Below are 18,719 nucleotides of genomic sequence, written 5' to 3'. Positions count from 1 at the left end.
AGGGCTGCCTCCCTTGCTGAGTCTGTCGGCTTCTTAATCCTTTGTGAATCTGTCAAGGTTCCCTGGCAGCTGAGTGATGTCCAGCTGTGGAGGCCAGGGAGGATCCGGCCCTGGCTAAGGATGTGGCCAGGGTGATGCTGGGCCCTACCTCTCCTGGATCCCTCCCTGTTCCTCCTGCTCCGGGGCAAACGTGAGGACCACGGTTTTGTGCAGCAGGCTGCAGAGAGAAGAGAGGAAGGAGACAAGAGACTTACAGGGGGTCCTTGTGTCATTTTATAACCTCGCCTGGAGGGACCTAGAAGGTGTCACCTCCCGCCTGTAGCTGCAGCCACTTGCTGTCACTTCCTGAGTTTCTGGGCTCCTGAAGTCTTTCTACAACAGAGATTTTGCAAACTGATTAAGCCCCATTTCCTGACAAGTCCTTCAAAGAAAGCCTCAGTTCTGCTTTCTCTCTGGTGTGGCCCTCAGGTTGAAACCCTCCTCCCTCTGCTATGTTTTCAGAGCATGCTCGGTCGAGGGCACTCACCCCAGCACAGCGGGGTCACTGCCAGGTCCGGGACAGGCACCGACAGTCCACCCGAGGCTGTAACTTACAGCAGGAGCATCCCTAACCTCAGCTGTATAAACTACAAGCTAAATACACATTTCTCATTGCAGAGGTCATACTTCTTCTGAGTGGAGAACTTACAAACTTTAGTAAAGTAGGAAAGAAATAAAGAAAACCATCAACCATCTTTTCTACCTATCAATGACTGTTGATAATACTTGGGATTATCAGTGGGAGACCACTGATAATACTGGGAGTTCTCCAAGTCTTTTGTTTTTTTGTTTGTCTGTTTGATTATTTTTTTTAAGTTTATTTATTTTGAGAGCGCAAGCAGGGGAGGGACAGAGAGAAAGAGAGAGAGAGAGAGAGAGAGAGAGAGAGAGAGAATCCCAAGCAGGCTCCACATTGTCAGCGCAGAGCCTGACGTGGGGCTCAAACCCATAAACCATGAGATCGTGACGTGAGCTGAAACCAAGAGTCAGACGCTTAACCCACTAAGCCACCCAGGAGCCCCCCCCTTTTTTATATGCAATTAATGTTCCTTCTTTTTTGCCTTTTTTTAAAAAATGAGATTAACTTACAGATTCTCTTTTGAAAGCTCAGTTTTTAAAGGCACAGGTGAAGCCAAGGTGACAAAATATTGATAATTATTGGTGGGAGCTGGGGTGTTCATGGCACCATTCCTTCTACCCTTTGAGTATGTTTGAAAAGCCTTACTGTAAAAGCAATGAATCAAAATTTTTGTTTATTTAATATGCCATAGTCAGCTCTCCATGCTATAATTGTACCTATACCACTATTTTTCATTGAGTTTTTCTCTCTGAAGATAACTTAGTTTACTTACCTAATATTCAACTGTTACACATTTAAAGTACGTTCATTTTTTCCTATATAACCAATGCTGAGGTGAACATCCCTGCATCTAAATGTGTTTATACCAGCAGCATGATTTCTTTACTATAAATTTCTAGCAATAAAGAGCGTCATTCAGAATGAGCTAAGGATCCCTTATCAGACCATTATATACAGTGAACCAAGGTCTCTTAATCTCTCGTTTGGGTTAATTGGCGTCTCTCTCCTCCTCAAAGGAGGGACCACCCTACTCAGTGAAGAGCCCTTCTGGGTGGGGACTGTGTTGACTGTGTTAGCATCTGTCCTCAGCTCCTAAGACTGAATACTGAGACTTACAGAAATAAGGTTGGGCCCTGTCTTGGGTCAAATTCCCTAGAAGCAGAGCCTGAGCTTATGAATGGGGCAGTGGCTCAAGTGTCACCTGATGGTCACTTGTGTGCATGATGTACTAAGGGCCTGCTCTCAGGAGGAACTGGGAAGGGAAGGGAAGCAGAACAGAGCAAGTCCTCAGCCTGATCCCACAGGGAGCTCTGGAGCACGAATGGCACCAAAAGTTTGTCCCACCTGAGGCCAGAGGGCTGGAGAGTGATATCTCTGCCTCTGTCACTGGCCACTCCTGGTTGGGGGAATTGGGAGGGTTACCTCCCAGGCATCGCTGGCTCCTATCAGCCCAGGACAGTTTCCCAGAGAAGGTATAAGCCGTGAGTAGCCAACACCCAGAGGCGCTGGGAAAAGAGCGTTTAGGCGCGGCAGCACATTCTACAGGTCCCAAAGGCCTGGGACCAGAAAGAATTCTAAGGACTGAGAGAGGATGATGGGAGAGTCCCAGAGCTCTAGGCTGGAGGTAGGAGCGGGGTAACAGTGGTCCACTGGGAGTTCCCACCTGATGTGTAACTCTGCGAGGGTCTGGCACATGCTCACTGCGCTCAGGACACCATACACCCCATCCACAGACAGCCCGTTGTCGCTGAGGCTGTGGAGAGGAGGGATAAGGTGGCAATCAGCCGGCAGCCGAAGTCCTCAGCCCTAGACCGCTCTGGTCCCCTCCTCCTGGCACAGTAGGCTTGCTGACTGCCACCCTCGGGATGTCCCGGGTCCTTAACCAGGGTGTCTCAAAGGATTCTGGCCCATGTGGATGAGCCAAGAGATGCCTGAGCCCCCTGCCCCACTCAGAGAATAAGGTTCTACAGCTTGAGCGATAAGCACTGACTCACTGTTTTCACTTCTCTGGGCCTGTTTCCTGGTCTGTAAAATAACCACCATTTTAATCCCATTTTACAAGTGGAGAAACGGAGGCCCAGAGACGTTAAATTCTGTTAAAGCTACTAAGCGACAGAGCCAGGAATGAAATCCAAAGCCGAGGCCCCAAACCACTGTTTCGCAACCTCAACCTTTCACCCACTTTTAACCCACACTTGAGGCCAAGACCCCAACACACCCCAGCCAAACACCACCCTATGCCATACCGCATAATACCACAGCATACCAACAGCCTCCTACTCGTTCTGTCCACCCCACCGCCCCAACAACCCACCCCTTTCCCTCAGCACCATACCCCCACCCAATACACCTCTCCCCACTCCAGTACCCCACCGCCCATCCACCCGGTGCAATACCCCACCCCACACCACCCCACCCCATCCCACCCCAGGGCTGTCGTAAGGACAAAGTGAATGCAAGCCACTGATATACAAGGAACACGGTCTACACAGGCAAGGAGTTTTAAGAACTGGAACGAAGACAGTGGCTCATGCCAGACAAAGGCAAGTCGAGGCCAAACCACTCCAGTTTTGCTGGTACTGGGGAGAGAGTAGGCGTGGCCAGTGCGGCAGACCTACGTCTGGTGACTGTGGGCACACGGACCCAGGTGGGAGGGACCAGCAGGGGCTCTCCGGGGCCCTCCCTGCTACCCCACGGTGAGGCGGGCAACTCACTCCAGATTCCTGGTGATGTCCAGCTGGGCTGCAGCCTCTGCCATCAGCCGACAGCCTTCATTGTCCAGCTGGTTCCCTGAGAGGCTGAGACAGAGGGGCCTGATGCTCTGTGCTGCTAAGGCGGGGTCCCCCCAGCCTCTGCATGCACGCCGTCCCTCCTTGACTTCAGCCAAAGCATCACTCTGGTAAGTGAGCCTTATTAATAATGGGTGCTGCAAGACTGTGCACTACATGTGCAGCATCACCCCAGCTGCTTCTACGATTATTGGGTATTTAATCCTCATAACAACCCTGTGAAGCAGGCCCCATTATTATCCTCACCTTACTAAGCAGCAAACCAAGGTACAGAGTGGTTAAAACACCTCCTGAAAGGGGGACCTGGGATTTGAACCCAGGCAGCCTGATTCCAAGGCCTTGCCCTCAGCTCTTTCTTTACGCTTCAATCTGCAAAACTGCTTCTTGTGATAAACTCCTTAGTCATACGGGCATCAGATCTACTCTGGGGATCAGGGAAGTTTCCCTGATGTTTGAACGACTTGCTTGAAAAAACCAGGAGCTCGGTAGGTAAGGGGTGGGCGAGAGATGGGGGAAAGGTGATCCCGGTACTGGGCACAACTCATTCAAAGGCCCTGTGGCGTAGCACACAGGAGGACCTGAAAGGGGGACAGTGTGTCAGGATCGATGATTTCAGTGGCAGGGCAGGGTCAGCTGGGGCTTGGGGGGTTGGAGGCAGCGTTCCGGATCACGCAGGATTTTAGCATCCGGGCTTTATCCTGAGCAGTGGGAGGGAGTGAAGGGGGCAAGCAGCAGTGGAGTGCAGTTCACTCTCTACCCGGTGGAGGTGGCCAGTGTGGAAGCAGGGGACCCAGTGAGGAGGCTGATGGGGTCATCCAGGTGAGGAATGAGAGCGGTTCAGACTGGAGAGGTGGATGAGAAGAGGGTGGTTTTGAGAGCTACGTGAGGGGTAGGTGGACTTGGCATGGACTGGTTATGGGGGGAGGGGAAGGGAGCTGAGAGGTGTTTGGTCTGTGTAGCCAGGTGGGTGATGGGGTCATACTGCAGGTGAGAGCACCGGGGGAGGGGCAAGCTTGGTGACGGCCAGGTGGGTGGAAGCATTCGAGTTTGGTAAAAACACCTAATCCTGTCTTGGTTCTCCCAGTAGGACCAAGTCAAGGCTCAAGCTTTGGTCACCAAGGCCCTCACCTGTCCATCTTTCCCTGGGGTGGGGCCACTCACCTCAAAACACATTATGGCATTCCATCACTCCACCCTCGTGCCCGTTTGATTTCCTGGAATGGTCTTGGCAGGGGTCCTCTCTGGATGACACGACAGGACCTCTACCAATCCCCAAGCCCTACTCTCAAGGAGCTGGACATGAATGGAATTTCTCCAGCCCCAAAGGAGAAGGTGGTCTCACTCTACTCTGGGTGAGGGCACCTGAGAGTTGTGGTCCAGAAGACAGGTGCGATGAGGCTTCTGTTCTGCAGGTCTTGATGACACTGGTTATGGGGACGAGGCCGGTGGGAGTCATTGTCTGAGCTTGAACCCTGGCCTGGACTCTTCCTAGCTGTGTGACCTTGTGCGAACTTACCTCTGTGTGGCTTAACTTTCTCTTCTATGAAATGTGTGTAGTAAACAGCACTTACGTCAAAGAGATGGGGAGATTAAATACGAGGATGTTTGTAAAAAAGCCTGGCCGAGGGCAAATGCTAAATAGTGGTAGCTGTTATGATATCTGCGTCCCCCAAATTCTTTTTTTTTTTTTTTTTTAATTTTTTTTTTCAACGTTTATTTATTTTTGGGACAGAGAGAGACAGAGCATGAACGGGGGAGGGGCAGAGAGAGAGGGAGACACAGAATCGGAAACAGGCTCCAGGCTCTGAGCCATCAGCCCAGAGCCTGACGCGGGGCTCGAACTCCCGGACCGCGAGATCGTGACCTGGCTGAAGTCGGATGCTTAACCGACTGCGCCACCCAGGCGCCCCATGCGTCCCCCAAATTCTTAATGAGGCAACACGCCCTTCCTCACACCATGCTCACACACACAGTAGAGGCCCTTCAGACCCTGCCCTGCCCACCACCCTTCTCTGCCCCAGAACTTCCCATGATACTCACTCCACTTTGTCCAGGTGGGGGCCTTCCTGGAGCTGGGCTATGAGTTCCTGCACGTCATGGACCCTGAGCTGACACTGCTGAAGCCTGAGGTCAGGGTGGAGGCAGAGGGGCTCAGGGCAAGAAGCTACACCATGCCTCCTCCGGCTCCAAGGACCACTGCCAGGTGTGGGAGCCAGGAGGCAGACAGACCTGGGGTCTCATCCTGGCCCTGCTTCTTGGTAGCTGGGAAACCTTGGACAAGGTACTTAACCTCAGTCTCCTCCTCTATAAAATGGGAAGAATAAAGCATACTTTGCAGGGTTTTCAAATGAATTACAATGAGGTAATGGATATAAAATACTACAATGCCCAGCAAGGGCTCATTAAATTATAATAATTATTGTTGTTATAACAGATGCTCCTTGTTCAAGCCGGGATGGGTTATTCATGTGCTTTCTCTGCTCCATGCCTTTATCCTTTATCCTCCTTGCCCCTGCTACACCTCTCCTGGGAAGGCACCTCCTTTCATATTATATCCCTCCCCTTAAGGCAATGGAGCCCACAGAGGTACCTGAGTGCCAGGCTTCTGCTCTGAGCCTCTTTCCTCTGGCTGGCATTTCCCTGTAGGTCTGATGCCCTGCAAAGAGCAAATCCAACAGTGGCTTTGGCTTAAGAGTCTAAGACCTGATGAGCCAAACCTCTTGTTTTAGGTTCTAGGGGCAGAAGACCCTGCAGCATGACCCAAAGTGAATGAGTAACAAAGACAGTTGTTTGAAGGTGCTGAAGGTGTTATTCAGCAGAGCAAGGAGAGCAAAAGGTCGGAGGTCAAATAGGCTTTATTCAAATTCTGGCTCTGCCTTATATATAGCAGTGTGGCCTTGGGAAAGTCACTTCACCTATCTGAGCTTCCCCTGTTCTTTTCCAAAATGGGACGACAATATCTAACACAGAGTGATTGAAGGATTAAATGAGATGATGCACGGTCAAGTGCCCCGCATAAGCACAAAATTGAAGCTTAGTAAAAAGAAGCTGCTATTTCAATGTTGAAGCTTTCCATTTGTATATGTGCTACCTGTAGTTCAGAAGGTTGGGAGCATGGACTGTGTGTGGGTCCAGGTTGTGGGGGCCAGGGCACACCCAGGCTCTCTCTCACTGGGCCAGGGGAGGGTTGGAGGCTGCCGAGAAGCTGAAACATTATTAGCTACATTTTCACAGACCTCTAGATTGGCATTGTCCAAAAGAACTTTACACGATGATGAGGATGTTTTACATCTGTGCCACCTGCTGCGGGAGATACTAGCCTCCCACGGTCATTGAGTACCTGAAATGTGGCTAATGTGACTGATAAATTTAAAGGTTCACTTTACTTCATTTTAATTAATATACATCTGAATCGCCACATGTGGCTAGTGGCTACCATATTGGGCATCACAGCTATACAGTTGGAGGAGAAAAAGACATTGGTCCTACCGGATCATTGTATGGGCGAGGAAACTGAAGCTCAGAGAAAAGACTTGACCAAGGACATAAAACATCATCTGTCTGTGTGTCTCAGCCAGGGAGGGGTATGAGGAAGCCTAGTTGTAATGTTCTTTCATGGAAAGGCAATTTCCCTTTCTTCACCCATGCAGGACTAGCCAAGCTGGAATCCACGCACAGCTGGAATAGCCAGCACCTGAGTGTCACCTGGATGTCAGTAGTATTTTAAGTACATTAAATGCGTTAATTCATTCAATCCTCAGAGTAACTCTGAGATGTAGGTATCATCGTCTTCTCTTTTTAAAATTTTTTAATTTATTACTTGTTTATTTATTTTGAGAGAGAGAGAGCACACAAAAGCATGGGGGAGGGACAGAGGGAGACAGAGAGAGAGAGAGAGAGAGAGAGAGAGAGAGAGAGAGAATCTTAAGCAGGCTCCACACTCTGTGTGGAGCCCGACATGAGGCTTGATCCCATGACCCTGGGATCATGACCTGAGCAGAAATCAAGAGGCAGACACTCAAGTGACTGAACTACCCAGGCCCCTTTTTTTTAGATGGAAGAGTTTTCCAGAGTGTTCTCCACATACTAATGCCAACCTAACAGTATATTCATGCCTTCCCCAAGGGCCTGCCTTGCTCTGAGACTTCTGGGGATGCTCCCTCATCACAGGGGCCAGATGTGGTCCAGATATGCTAGAGGAAGTTAAAGTTCTTTGCCAACTCTGAGAAGTAAGTCATTTCTCAGGGCAGCCATAGCAAGAAGCAGCCCCACATTCCAACTCTGCATGTGCTCTCTTGCCCACCTTTCCCTGCAACTGCTTGAGCCCAGACTGCTCTTAAGAATGAGCCCAGACTCACCCCCTTTCTACATTCTTACCCTTGAAGTTCTGCAGCTGTCTCCGTGGGCGGGGAAAGAAGGAAGATGAGGTCCGCCTCCCTGCAAGAGTCAGACACCGAGCCATGAGACCAGTGGACTGGAAACCAGCACAATACCCCCTGCCTGCACACCCCTTGCTGTTCCAAACATCTAGAAAAAGTTGATTTTGTAATCAACAGAGAAACAACTGGCAAAAGTGCCCCAAATCAGAAATTAAAATTGTGACTATGCTATTGCTTGATGAGTACTTAAAGAGTGTTTTTAAAAGTCAGGAAAGCAATTTTTACAGAGATGACTTTTTTTTTTCCAGAGAAGACTTTAAAAATTTTTTTTCAACGTTTATTTATTTTTGGGACAGAGAGAGACAGAGCATGAACGGGGGAAGGGCAGAGAGAGAGGGAGACACAGAATCGGAAACAGGCTCCAGGCTCTGAGCCATCAGCCCAGAGCCCGACGCGGGGCTCGAACCCACGGACCGCGAGATCGTGACCTGGCTGAAGTCGGATGCTTAACCGACTGCGCCACCCAGGCGCCCCCAGAGAAGACTTTTAAAAATTAGGAATGCAAAGAGTTTTTATGGGAGTTACAGTATTTTAGGTTTGCATGGCACTTAACCTACTCCATAATCCAAACAGGTATCCCTAGTTCAGCACCATGGAGAGCAACATGCGGCTAATTATCCCCTGGGCTAGGCCTATGCTTCCTAGATCTGTTGATCCATTCCTTCAACTATCTGTCCATCCATTCATCTATCCGTCCATTATTCTACTCATTCAACCATCCGTCCATCCGTCCTTCCGTCCGTCCGTCCATCCATCCATCCATCCATCCATCCATCCATCCATCCTTCTATCCATCCACTATATACTGAGTACCAGGTGCCATATCTGAACTAGGCTCTGTAGATACCGATATGAATAAAACAAATTCAGGTGCCCACACATGTAGGTCTTGCAGACTAGGTGCTCCTTTTCCCACCCACTACCTTCCCCTCCCCTTTTCTCAAGACCCTGAGGCCCAGATTCCATTCCTGCTCACCTGACCTGCAGCATCCTGACAGCAGGGCTTGTGATTGCTACCTTTGTCAAGCAGAGTAAGGTTGACATGGAGACACTGTTGCGGCTCAGGCTGCAAGATTGTGGCAAGGGTGTCAGGAGTGAACCCTATATCCCATGGGCTCCTGAAGAGACTTTCTTTGCTCTCCAGGGAGGAGGGTGACTCAGGCAAAGGGGTGGAAAGACTGCTTACTCAAGCTTCTGGAGCCGCGGCAAACAAAGAAGCACCTCCACAATGTTCAGCAACACCCCGTCCTTGAGCTGGTTGTCCTGAAAACTGCAGGGAGACCAAGGCCCAGCCCCTCAGCCATGGAGTTGGGGGATTTGGGAGCCCCAGTTGACAGGTGATATGGCTGCCCTTGTGCAGGAGACACAAGTCATAGGCCCACAAGGTGTTGGTGGCCTGCTCCACAGTATCCAGTAAGCCCAGCTAAGTGGAAAGGCCCTCTGCCAGCCTCACTTCTGTCCCTATTCAGCCCCAAAGGGGAGCTCCTGCCTAGGCCCAAGAGATCCAGATAACGGGGCTGTGAAGGCCTCATGAAGCGGAATGAGGACACCCAGCACCCTACTCTCAGGGCTATGTCTGGGATGTGCCTGAGGCTGGAGTTTATTAGGGCCTCTCGGCTCCTAGGTGATGAGCAGAGGCTAGACTGGATAAAGGAGATGCTGCCTCCATCCCCAGCTCTGGCCTTGACCCCTAGTCTGAGCACATTCTTTCCAGGCTCACATTCTCCATCTGTCAAATGGAGTCCACAACCCAGCCTTGCCTGAGTTCCTAGCTGGAGGGACAGAAGTGTGAGGGTACCTTTGTGCATGATTGCTCTGGTCAGTGCAAAGGTTTGGAAATGTGAATTGTTAACGCTGTTTTTCCTGATTATTGAGAGTGACCTTAATCTTTTCTCCTATCACCTAGTGATCCCACATAAAGGCACTCAGCTGTGGGGAATAGGAGCTGAGGTCCTACACTCCACTCAACAACCAGTACAACCTAGTGCCAGGCTGCATCTCTCTGGATGAATGGATGCCTTTTCTAAGTCTCATAAAGGTGCCATATAAGCTAGTGATGGTTCTGCCAATGAACTGCTGAGAAGGTTCCCTGGCTCCACCCCTCTCAGGCTACTCATCACAAACACAGGGCAGGAGTATATTTGTGCTCATGTGCTTAGTTAGTGTGTAACTGCATCTAAGTGTGTATGTGGATCTAAGTGTGCATGCATGTGTGCACACCTATGAATGTGCAGGTCAGGAGAGCAGGAGAGTGCAAGTGTGAATACATAGGTGCACGAGTGCGAAGGTATGTGTGTGTTTCATGCACTTACTTGTATCCACAGTGCCCAACACCTGCCTACACGCTGCTATCCCTTCTCTCGGGGTCACGGAAAGAGGGCTCAAAATTCAAGCTCCTTAAAGATGGAGCAAAATATTAGATGAGGGAAGCAGTGCTCTAGGGTCTTTGGGAGCCTGGTGTTTGGATCCAGCCCCACACAGTTCTTGGATCTATGCCTCCCCTTTCCGGGTCCCATTGAAAAACAACTGGCCAGATCCTGATGGAATATGCAGGATTCATCACAGGCTCCAGGGGGTGCACAGGGACCTGGGAAGTGACTTGTCCCCATAGCCAGCAGGTCTTCCTGGAGATCACTCACCTGACCTCTTCCAGCTGTGGACAGAGGGGCAAAGCCTGCACCAGGCGGCCGATGCCTTGGGCAGTGATCTTACTTCCCGCTAACCTACAGGATAAGCAAAGAGGGTGGGAGGGAACAGAGATGGGAAAGGGGGTAGGCCAGGAATCTGCCCTGTGCAGGGTTGAAGGGAGAGGGGAGAGTTCCAGGCATCTCTGGCTGAGGATTCCTCTTGGACCCAAGCCCTGGCTCACCCCAGCTTCTTCAGGCTCCCCATTGTCGGCAGGCTCCTGGAGAGGGCTTCTGCAAAGGCGTCCCCACACTTCCTGCTCTTAAAGCTGCCACAGGAAGAGGCAAGATGGCAGAGGATCAGCGCGGAACAGGGCTTAGAGGCCATCACCCACCCCCTCCTCTGACGGATGGAACTGAATACAGTTATGTTAATAGTGGTAGCAGTAGTTGCTGTTCGTAGTAGTAACAAATACATATTATGGCAGACACTGCTAACTGTCCATTGAAACCCATTCTCCACTGATAGAGCTCCAATTGGGAACGTGGTTTCCCAGTCAGAGATGGCATTTCCAGCCTCCCTTGCAGCTCAGGGTGGCTATATGACTATGTTGTCACCACTGGAATGTGAGTGGAAAGAATGTGCTCTGTGTCCACGTGTGTGGACTTTAATACGCTGGGTGTATCGAGTATATGCTCCCCTTCCCTTCCCCTAAGCCAGAACACGGATATGCCCATGACCCAGCTTTGACCATGCAGATTCAGACGCCCAAGGAGATGATGGAGAGACAGTGGGAGGGATCTGGGTCCCTGCGGGACCACACAGAGCTGAGCCATCTCACCGACCTGGACCACTGACCTCTGGGTCTCCCGTGACAGAGAAACAAAATTCAACATTATTTAACCCACTGTATTCGGGGGGGAAGGGTTCTCTGTTATGAGCCTCACCTTTTCTCCAGCTACTACTACACATACTGAGCCTCCACCATGAGCCAGGCACTGGCTAAGGAGGGTCTTCCCCGTATTCTCTTACCCCCTCTCCCAACCACCCCACGCAGTTGGTATTACCACGAATTCATTTTAGGGAGGAAGAAACTCAGGCCGAGAGGTTAAGTAGCCTGCCAGAAGTCAAACCACCTCTGGACGCGGAGGCTCCAGCCCACGGCTGAGAGGGAGGGGGAGACTAAAAGCCTAGCAACCGCAGCAAAAGGAGGGCCAACTGGACCCTAAGGTCTTGGCGAGGCATGGAGCTTCCCCACCGGCTCTCAGGCTAAGCGGTAGTTCAGACTATCTGTTCTGATGTTTGAGATTCGTACCCAGCCTCCCTCAGCAAGAACAGCTCACCTGAGATTCTCTACCTGCTTACAGCCTGCCAGGGCCTCAGGGCAGTGGGGCTCCAGGGGGCAGCCTTCAAAATCCAGCTGGATGGGGGCATTCCTGTGCCCCAGGATGTTGTTCAGAGAAGCCAGGTCAGCATAGGTCAGTGGGAAATTGTGGAAGGACAGGTGACAGGGGAGGCTTTGGGCCATGAGGCTGGCCAGCTCAGGCTCCTGGGTCTCACCCACGCAGTGACAGAGTGCCACAACCTTCGGTCCCGTGAGCCTGCGGGTGGCCAACTTCCTCAAGGCCTGCATCACCTCAGCCTGCCTGGCACCCACCCACACCTCGTCCCTCTGTGCCACGTGGCTGAGGAAGGGACAGCAGGCGCGGGACGCCAGCCCAGCCAGGAAGGTGGGGAGGTGGTCTAAGAGGCCCAGTCTAGCTTTGGTCCGCAGCACCCAGCGAGAACTGAGGGTGACATAGTGGGCAAGTGCATTTTTGTCCACCTCGGGGCTGGCCATCAGGTGCAAGGCGGCAAAAAACTCCTGCAGGCTGAGGTGGGTGAAGGCATAGCCTGTCTCCTGGTGCCCAGGGCCTGTGCAGATGCAGAAGGAAGTCAACAAGCCGAGGGCAGCCCCAAAGGCCATCATGGGGGGAGGGATGTCTCCTACAGAGAAGATAACCTTCCCGGTCTCCAGACCCCTCAGGGCCACCTCGCTGAGGCCCAGCAGGGACTCAGGAAGCAGGTGCCCACGGGGGCCGAGGGTAGATACCATCTGCACATAGTTCTGAGTCACGGTGGGCAGAAGGGCCGCAGACTGGCCTGGAGAGCTGCTTGGGAGCAGATTGTAGAGGCAGAGGCAGGTGACTTGGCATACTGCGGGCACCGCGCACATGCTCTGGAGATGTCTGTTTTCCCTCAGCTCTGCCAGGGCTGCCTCCTGCCACGGCTGGTTACTGAAGAAGCGGCCCACGTACTCCTCCACCCGCGGCCTGTCAAAGCCCCACATGTGGACCATGGCCGCCTCTGTGGGCAGACAGTTGGGCAGCTTCCCTGGACGGGAGGTGGCCAATACCCAGCAGCCAGGCAGGAGGGTCCCTTTGCAGAGTCCGGAGAAGAGGGCAAGGGCTGGACTTGGGGCCTCAGGACCTGCAGTGTCCTTGCTGGAATGGGGGTGGAGGGCCTGGTCCAGTCCGTCAAAGATCAGCAGGACTCCCTTAGCATTCTCCTCCAGGTACTGGAAGACCAAGTCGGGGCCTGCCTCGGGGCTCAGGTACAGATCAAAAAGAAGCTGGGGCAGCGTCAGGAACTCTGTGATCAGGTTGAGCTGGCGGAATTCAAAAAGGAACAGGGCCTGGAAGCGGTCCAGCTGGCCGTCAGCCCACTTCTGGCAGAGCCGGTGGGCCAGTGTGGTCTTGCCCATGCCCGCCTTCCCCAGGAGCACCGTCACCCTCGGACCCTTGTCGGCCTTGGTGTTGAAGAGGTCCAGGATGCTCGCCTCAGTGCCATCTTCTGCCTTGGGGTCCCCCAGGATGGCCCCCTCCTGAGTGTTGAAGGGTGCTGTGGCCCGGCTCCACTGCAGGACTGGCGGGATATAGGCCTGGTGGAAGGCAAGGGGTTGCCCTGGCCGGCGCGTCCTGCTGCCATAGCGCTGCTGGGCAGAACTCCTCAGCAGCTGCAGGTACCTCTTGGCCAGCTCTGCAAGGGGCAGGGAGAGGCATGAAGGCTGGAGCCCCCCACCCCCAGATCCCCTCACCCCAGTACCGGCAGTTGGGAGCCTGTGGCCTCAGCTGTGTATATATAGGTGTGGGAGGGCTGGCAAGAGCGCACGGGGGCTGTTGTACCAACCAAATCCCTAGAAGGAACTGGTTCTACAGAAGCACAGGTTCTGTAGAATGGCCTTTGGGCCATTTAAATAGGGAAGTCCGACCGGGGAAGCATGGTTCATGGTTCTGTTTGTTCTGCAACAGTATACATGTAAAGCTTTCAATGAGATGGGGAGGAAAAGTGGAGCACTCCCTTTGCAGCATCTTCTTGGAACAGACTGTGTATCTCAGTAGCCCGTTCCTCTCCCTAATATTTCGGGGCTGCAATGCCCAGGGGTGAGCGCTAATAACCTGTAGGCCCAAGCGCTGACCAGTCGGAATTGGAGTTGGGCCCTTACTGCGCGAGGTACTAACTTTTTAATTGCTGGATCACTGGGAGATCTTGGGTGGCCCAGGGGAAGGACTGGAGCCACTGTCAGGGGATACTGGGGACAACTGGTTGAGAATAAGGACCCTTCTGGACAACTGGTGGAGAAAAGAGAGCAGTTCTGTCTTTTCCACTCCCTCTGGCCTAGCTGGTCCTCGGCTGTCCCCAGGCCTTGTGGTGGTGCTGGGGTCTCCCTGGTATCCCGCCTATCTCTAAACTGGCCACTGACGGTCCAGGTCTGAGGTCATGCTGGTCACCTCCCTGAGGCTCCCTCAATCCTGAGGAAATGGCGTCCCTGTAAGAGCCCAGATGATGAAGCTGCAATCTACTGGGAGTGCTTCAAGCTCCTTCAGCTGCACCATCTCTGGAGAAGGCCCTGTGGCCTCCTGTGGGGGAGGTCCTCCTTGCCAGACCCAGCCTCTCCTCTGCCCACCCAAGACCTCCAGTCCATATCTACCGGAAGCTTGGAAAACAAGAGTCACCGGGCCCTTGGAGGCTTGTCAACAGGGCACAGAGTCCAGGATCTGTGCCCTAGCCCCAAGGTAATCCAATCCTTACGTCTGGGTCTCTCCTCACCTTCGTACCCACCTAGCTGCTGCTTCCTACACTGCTTCGGGCGGGGTGAGGACCCACAGCTCTGATGAGGCCGCTTGAGGCCTGGAAAGAATGAAAGAAGGGTAAGGGAAGACGTTTGGGAGCCTGGGCTGAGGGGGCACAAGCACCTTTGGGGAGCTCCAGTCCACAAATACGTAGCAGGCAGACAAGTGTCTCCACACCCAGGGACTGAGCGACGGGCAAAGGCTGCATCAACACAAGCTTCTGTTTGCAGAAGTGGGTCTCAGGCCTGTGTTAGAGGCCTGGAGGCTCTGGGCTGGGGATCTCCCAGGCTACAGGGAGCTGGGCCCACAGCCAGCAGCCTTGGGAACACGTGGCCCCAAGCACTGCATGGCTTGGGAAAGACCCAGGTCTGTCGAGGCCACTGCTGGTTAGAAAAGTGGAGTTTCCAATGGGCCAGGCCTGTGCCCTCTCTCTTGTGCCCGTGTGTTTTATCGCCCTCATTTCACATCTTCCACATTTGGTTTAATGCTTCCCTTAATGGTTTCACGAATTCTTGTCGGTTATGGATTGTCAACAGTCACTTTAATGCCTTTCTAAAGAGGTTGGGAAAGGAAGAAAGGGAGAAGGAAAACAAGAAGGAAAGGGAGCGAGAACGGAGGGGAGGAAGAAGGGAAAGAGGACTTAGGGAAGAATTTGAAGAAGTAATGCGGGATATACTCCTACAGCCAGGCATTAGTGACCAATCAGAGCAGCCCTGAGAGGTCCCTTGCGTTGCCAGGTGTTAACTTAAAATTTTTTTATTATTTATTTATTTCAAAAGATTTTATTTATTTGTTTGTTTATATTTGAGAGAGAGAGAGAGAGAGAGAGAGCGCTCATGCATGCACAAGAGTGCAGGAGAGGGACAGAGAGAGAGGGAAAAAAATCTTAATCAGGCTCCATGCTCAGTGTGCAGGTGCTGAATCCCACGACCGTGAGATCATGACCTGAGCCAAAATCAAGAGTGGGACACTCAAAAAAAAAAAAAAAAAAAAGAGAAGAGTTGGACCCTCAATGACTGAGCCACCCAGGCACTCCCTGGTTGACTTTTTATAGGTGCTGGCTTACAGGAGACTCAGGGATCCCAAAGACGAACTGGAACCTGTTTGAGAGTATTTCAATATTCCAATAAGTCCTCTATTTAAAAAAATGTTTATATATTTATTTTGAGAAAGACAGAGCGTGTGCCTGTAAGTGGGGGAGGGGCAGAGAGATGGAAAGACAGAATCCCAAGCAGGTTCCACGCCATCAATGCAGAGCCCGATGCGGGGCCTGATCCCATGACTGTGAGATCATGACCTGAGCTGAAATCAAGAGTCAGACACATAATCGACTGAGGCACCCAGGCTCCCCAAGTTCTCTATTAATAAGGGACTCACTGGCTAAATATCAATCAGGCTTGGCCATAGCCATGTGATAGTTATGCCAGTTCAATGATTTAAGCCAGAAGGGACAGGGACCAGGACAAATAGTTTTGATCTGCTGGGGAGCTGGGATTATGGAGTGGCTGTTCTGTTAAAGCCTGTTGATGTTAATGCCAAGCACAGCTATAAGTACAAAGCCCATACTTCTACAGAAATAAAAGGCATCTAAATTGGAAAGGAAGAAGTAAAATCTGTTTATAGATGAGAAGATCTTATATGTAGAAAGCCTTAAAAACTCCACAAAAAAGTTTTTTAGAATAAATGAATTCAGCAAAGTAGCCGGATACAAAGTCATCACACAAAAATGAGTTGCATTTCTACACATAATGAACCACCTAAAAAGGAAATTACAAAAGCATCAAAAGAATAAAATGGTTAAAAATTAACCACCAACAGGTGGAAAACCTGTACGATGAAAAGTAGAAAACATTGTTGAAAGAAATTAAAGAAGGCATAAATAAATGGAAATATATCCCAGGCTCATTGGAAGACTATTATTAAGATGGCAATCTTACCCCAAATGATCTATAGATTCAGTGAAATTCCCATCAAATCCCAATAACCTTTTCTGCAGAAATAGGAAAACCTATCCTAAAATTCATATGGAATCTCAAGGGACCCCAAGTAGCCAAAACACTCCTGAAAAAAGAACCTTGTTGGAGGACTCACATTTCCTGATTTCAAAACTTACAAGCAAGCTACGCAATCAAAACAGTGTGGCACTGGCATAAAAACAGACATGACAGTCCAGAAATAAACCTTCACTTATATGGTCACATAATTTTTGACAAGGGTGCCACGTCCATTTAATGGGGAAAGGACAATCTTTCCAACAAACGGTGCTGGTGAAACTTGACATCCACATGCAAAACAATGAAGTTGGACCCTTACCTAACATCATATACAAAAATTAACTCAAAGCGGATCAAGGACTGAGATATAAGATCTCAAGCAATAAAAGTCTTAGAAGAAAACATAAAACAAAAGCTTCACGACATTGGATTTGGCAATGATTTCTCAGATATGGCACCGAGGCACAGGTAACACAAGAAAAAAACAGACAAACCAGGCTTCATGAAAGTGAAAAACATTTTGTGCATCAAAAGACACTATCCACAGTGTAAAAAGAGAACCTACAGAATGAAAGGTATCTGTGAAACCTGTATCTGAAAAGGGATTAACATTCAGAATACATAGAGACCCCCTAAACTCAACAACAACAAAACAAACAAGGCCATTAAAACCACGGAACAAAGAACTTGAAGAGACTGATCTACAAAGACGACACACAAATGGCCGACATCACCAATCGTTAGGGAAATGGAAAGCAAAACTACCGTGAGATGGGTACCACCTCACACCCATCACAACAGCTACTATAAAAAACAAACAAACCAGGAAACCACAAGGGTCGGCAAGGATGTGGAGAAATTGGAACCCCTGTGTACTGTCGGTGGGCATGCAAAATGGTGTTGCCAATGTGGAAACGGTGTGGAAGTTCCTCAAAGTATTCAAAATAGAGTTACCATATGACCCTGGATTCTGAATATATACTCAGAAAGAACCGAAAGCAGGATTTTGAAGAAATATTTGTTTACCCATGTTCACAACAGCATTATTCACAATGGCCCAACTGTGGAAGCAAGCCTAGTGTTTATCAGTGGTTGGATGGGTAAGTCAAGTGTGGTACACACATACAATGGAATGTTATTCAGCCTTACAAAGGAAGGAAATTCTGCCACAACACGTAGGAGGAACCTTGAGAACATTATGCTAAGTGAAATGAGCCAGTCACAAAATGATTCCATTTACAAGAGGTACTTAGAGTAGTGAAAATCATAAAGACAGAGAGTAAAAGGGCCCAGGGGCTGGAGAAGAGGGGAATGGGGAGTTAGTGTTTAATGGGGATAGAGTATCAGTTTTCCAAGACAGAAAGAGTTCTGGAGATGGGTGGTGGAGACGGTCCCACAGTAATGAGAGTGTACTTAATACCACTGAACTGTGTGCTTAAAAATGGTTAAGATAGAAGTTTTATGTTACGTGCATTTTACCACAGTTAAAAAAAAAATGAACATAAAGAAAGGTTTGGAGAATAGAGTGAATAAATCCTGAGGTGGTCACCATTTAACTGCTGACCCCCCACCCCCATCCCTGCCGCACTCCATCAAAAAATCAGTCAGAGGTTCCAGGGTGTGGACAGTAGTCCGTGGGTCAGCATCATGCCCAAGGTATCTAAATGAGGAGGAGGCCTGAGTCTGTGGGTTTGGAATATGAGGCCCTGAGGCTTAGGGACAGGGAAGTGAGAACACACTTCCCCTAGTGAAATGAGACATGATTCTGGCAGGTGCCCAGGAGCTGTCAACTTCAGACTCTCTCGGGAGGCTCCAGCTTAGATCCCCTGGGAACAGGTTATAGCAGAACAGGCCAAAGCCTTAACAGGTGCGGAGGGGGAGGAGGCGGGACTAGGAGCCACGGGGAGGGGCGGGGATACAGGCAAATGTGTTAGAGGGTGGAGGAGGCTGGTTTAAGGGAAGCAGCTGGCTGGCCACCACCATCCTCCTCCGGGTTTGAGGTGGGGACTTAGCATGCTTACCACCCCCTCCTGCTCCACAACTCCAGCTCTCACCGTGGTGGAGCTGAGATTCAGGTCGGCTTTCTTCACCAGTTTCCAGCTGGCTGGGGAACGCTGAAAGAGAAGGGGAGAGTGCCACAT

The 18,719-nt window shown here is 50.7% G+C and overlaps 1 protein-coding gene across 13 annotated transcripts in view; it reads right to left on the bottom strand.

Annotated features, from left to right (window-relative positions):
* The window catches only part of NLRC5 (NLR family CARD domain containing 5), an 86,720-nt gene that overhangs the window by 38,577 nt on the left and 29,424 nt on the right, over positions 1-18,719 (bottom strand). For 4 of the 13 annotated variants that reach the window (XM_047078439.1, XM_047078441.1, XM_047078440.1 and 1 more), the window contains 13 exons: positions 18,600-18,692; positions 14,562-14,642; positions 11,816-13,490; positions 10,717-10,800; positions 10,487-10,570; positions 9,034-9,117; positions 8,824-8,913; positions 7,786-7,845; positions 5,999-6,064; positions 5,449-5,532; positions 3,334-3,417; positions 2,283-2,372; positions 149-217 (listed from right to left, as the gene is read on the bottom strand). In XM_047078439.1, coding sequence (XP_046934395.1) covers positions 149-217; positions 2,283-2,372; positions 3,334-3,417; positions 5,449-5,532; positions 5,999-6,064; positions 7,786-7,845; positions 8,824-8,913; positions 9,034-9,117; positions 10,487-10,570; positions 10,717-10,800; positions 11,816-13,490; positions 14,562-14,642; positions 18,600-18,692 — 2,644 coding nt within the window. The remainder of the gene's footprint in view (positions 1-148; positions 218-2,282; positions 2,373-3,333; positions 3,418-5,448; positions 5,533-5,998; positions 6,065-7,785; positions 7,846-8,823; positions 8,914-9,033; positions 9,118-10,486; positions 10,571-10,716; positions 10,801-11,815; positions 13,491-14,561; positions 14,643-18,599; positions 18,693-18,719) is intronic. The other 9 variants (XM_047078445.1, XM_047078452.1, XM_047078446.1 and 6 more) reach the window with 7 other exon arrangements.

The sequence above is a fragment of the Lynx rufus genome, unplaced genomic scaffold, assembly GCF_022079265.1.
Source record: "Lynx rufus isolate CCGP_SWC_20201006 ecotype Redwood Valley unplaced genomic scaffold, mLynRuf1.p SCAF_16, whole genome shotgun sequence".
NCBI lineage: Eukaryota > Metazoa > Chordata > Mammalia > Carnivora > Felidae > Lynx > Lynx rufus.
The sequence above is the reverse complement of the archived record's forward strand: the minus strand, read 5'-3'. Positions and strand labels throughout refer to the sequence as shown.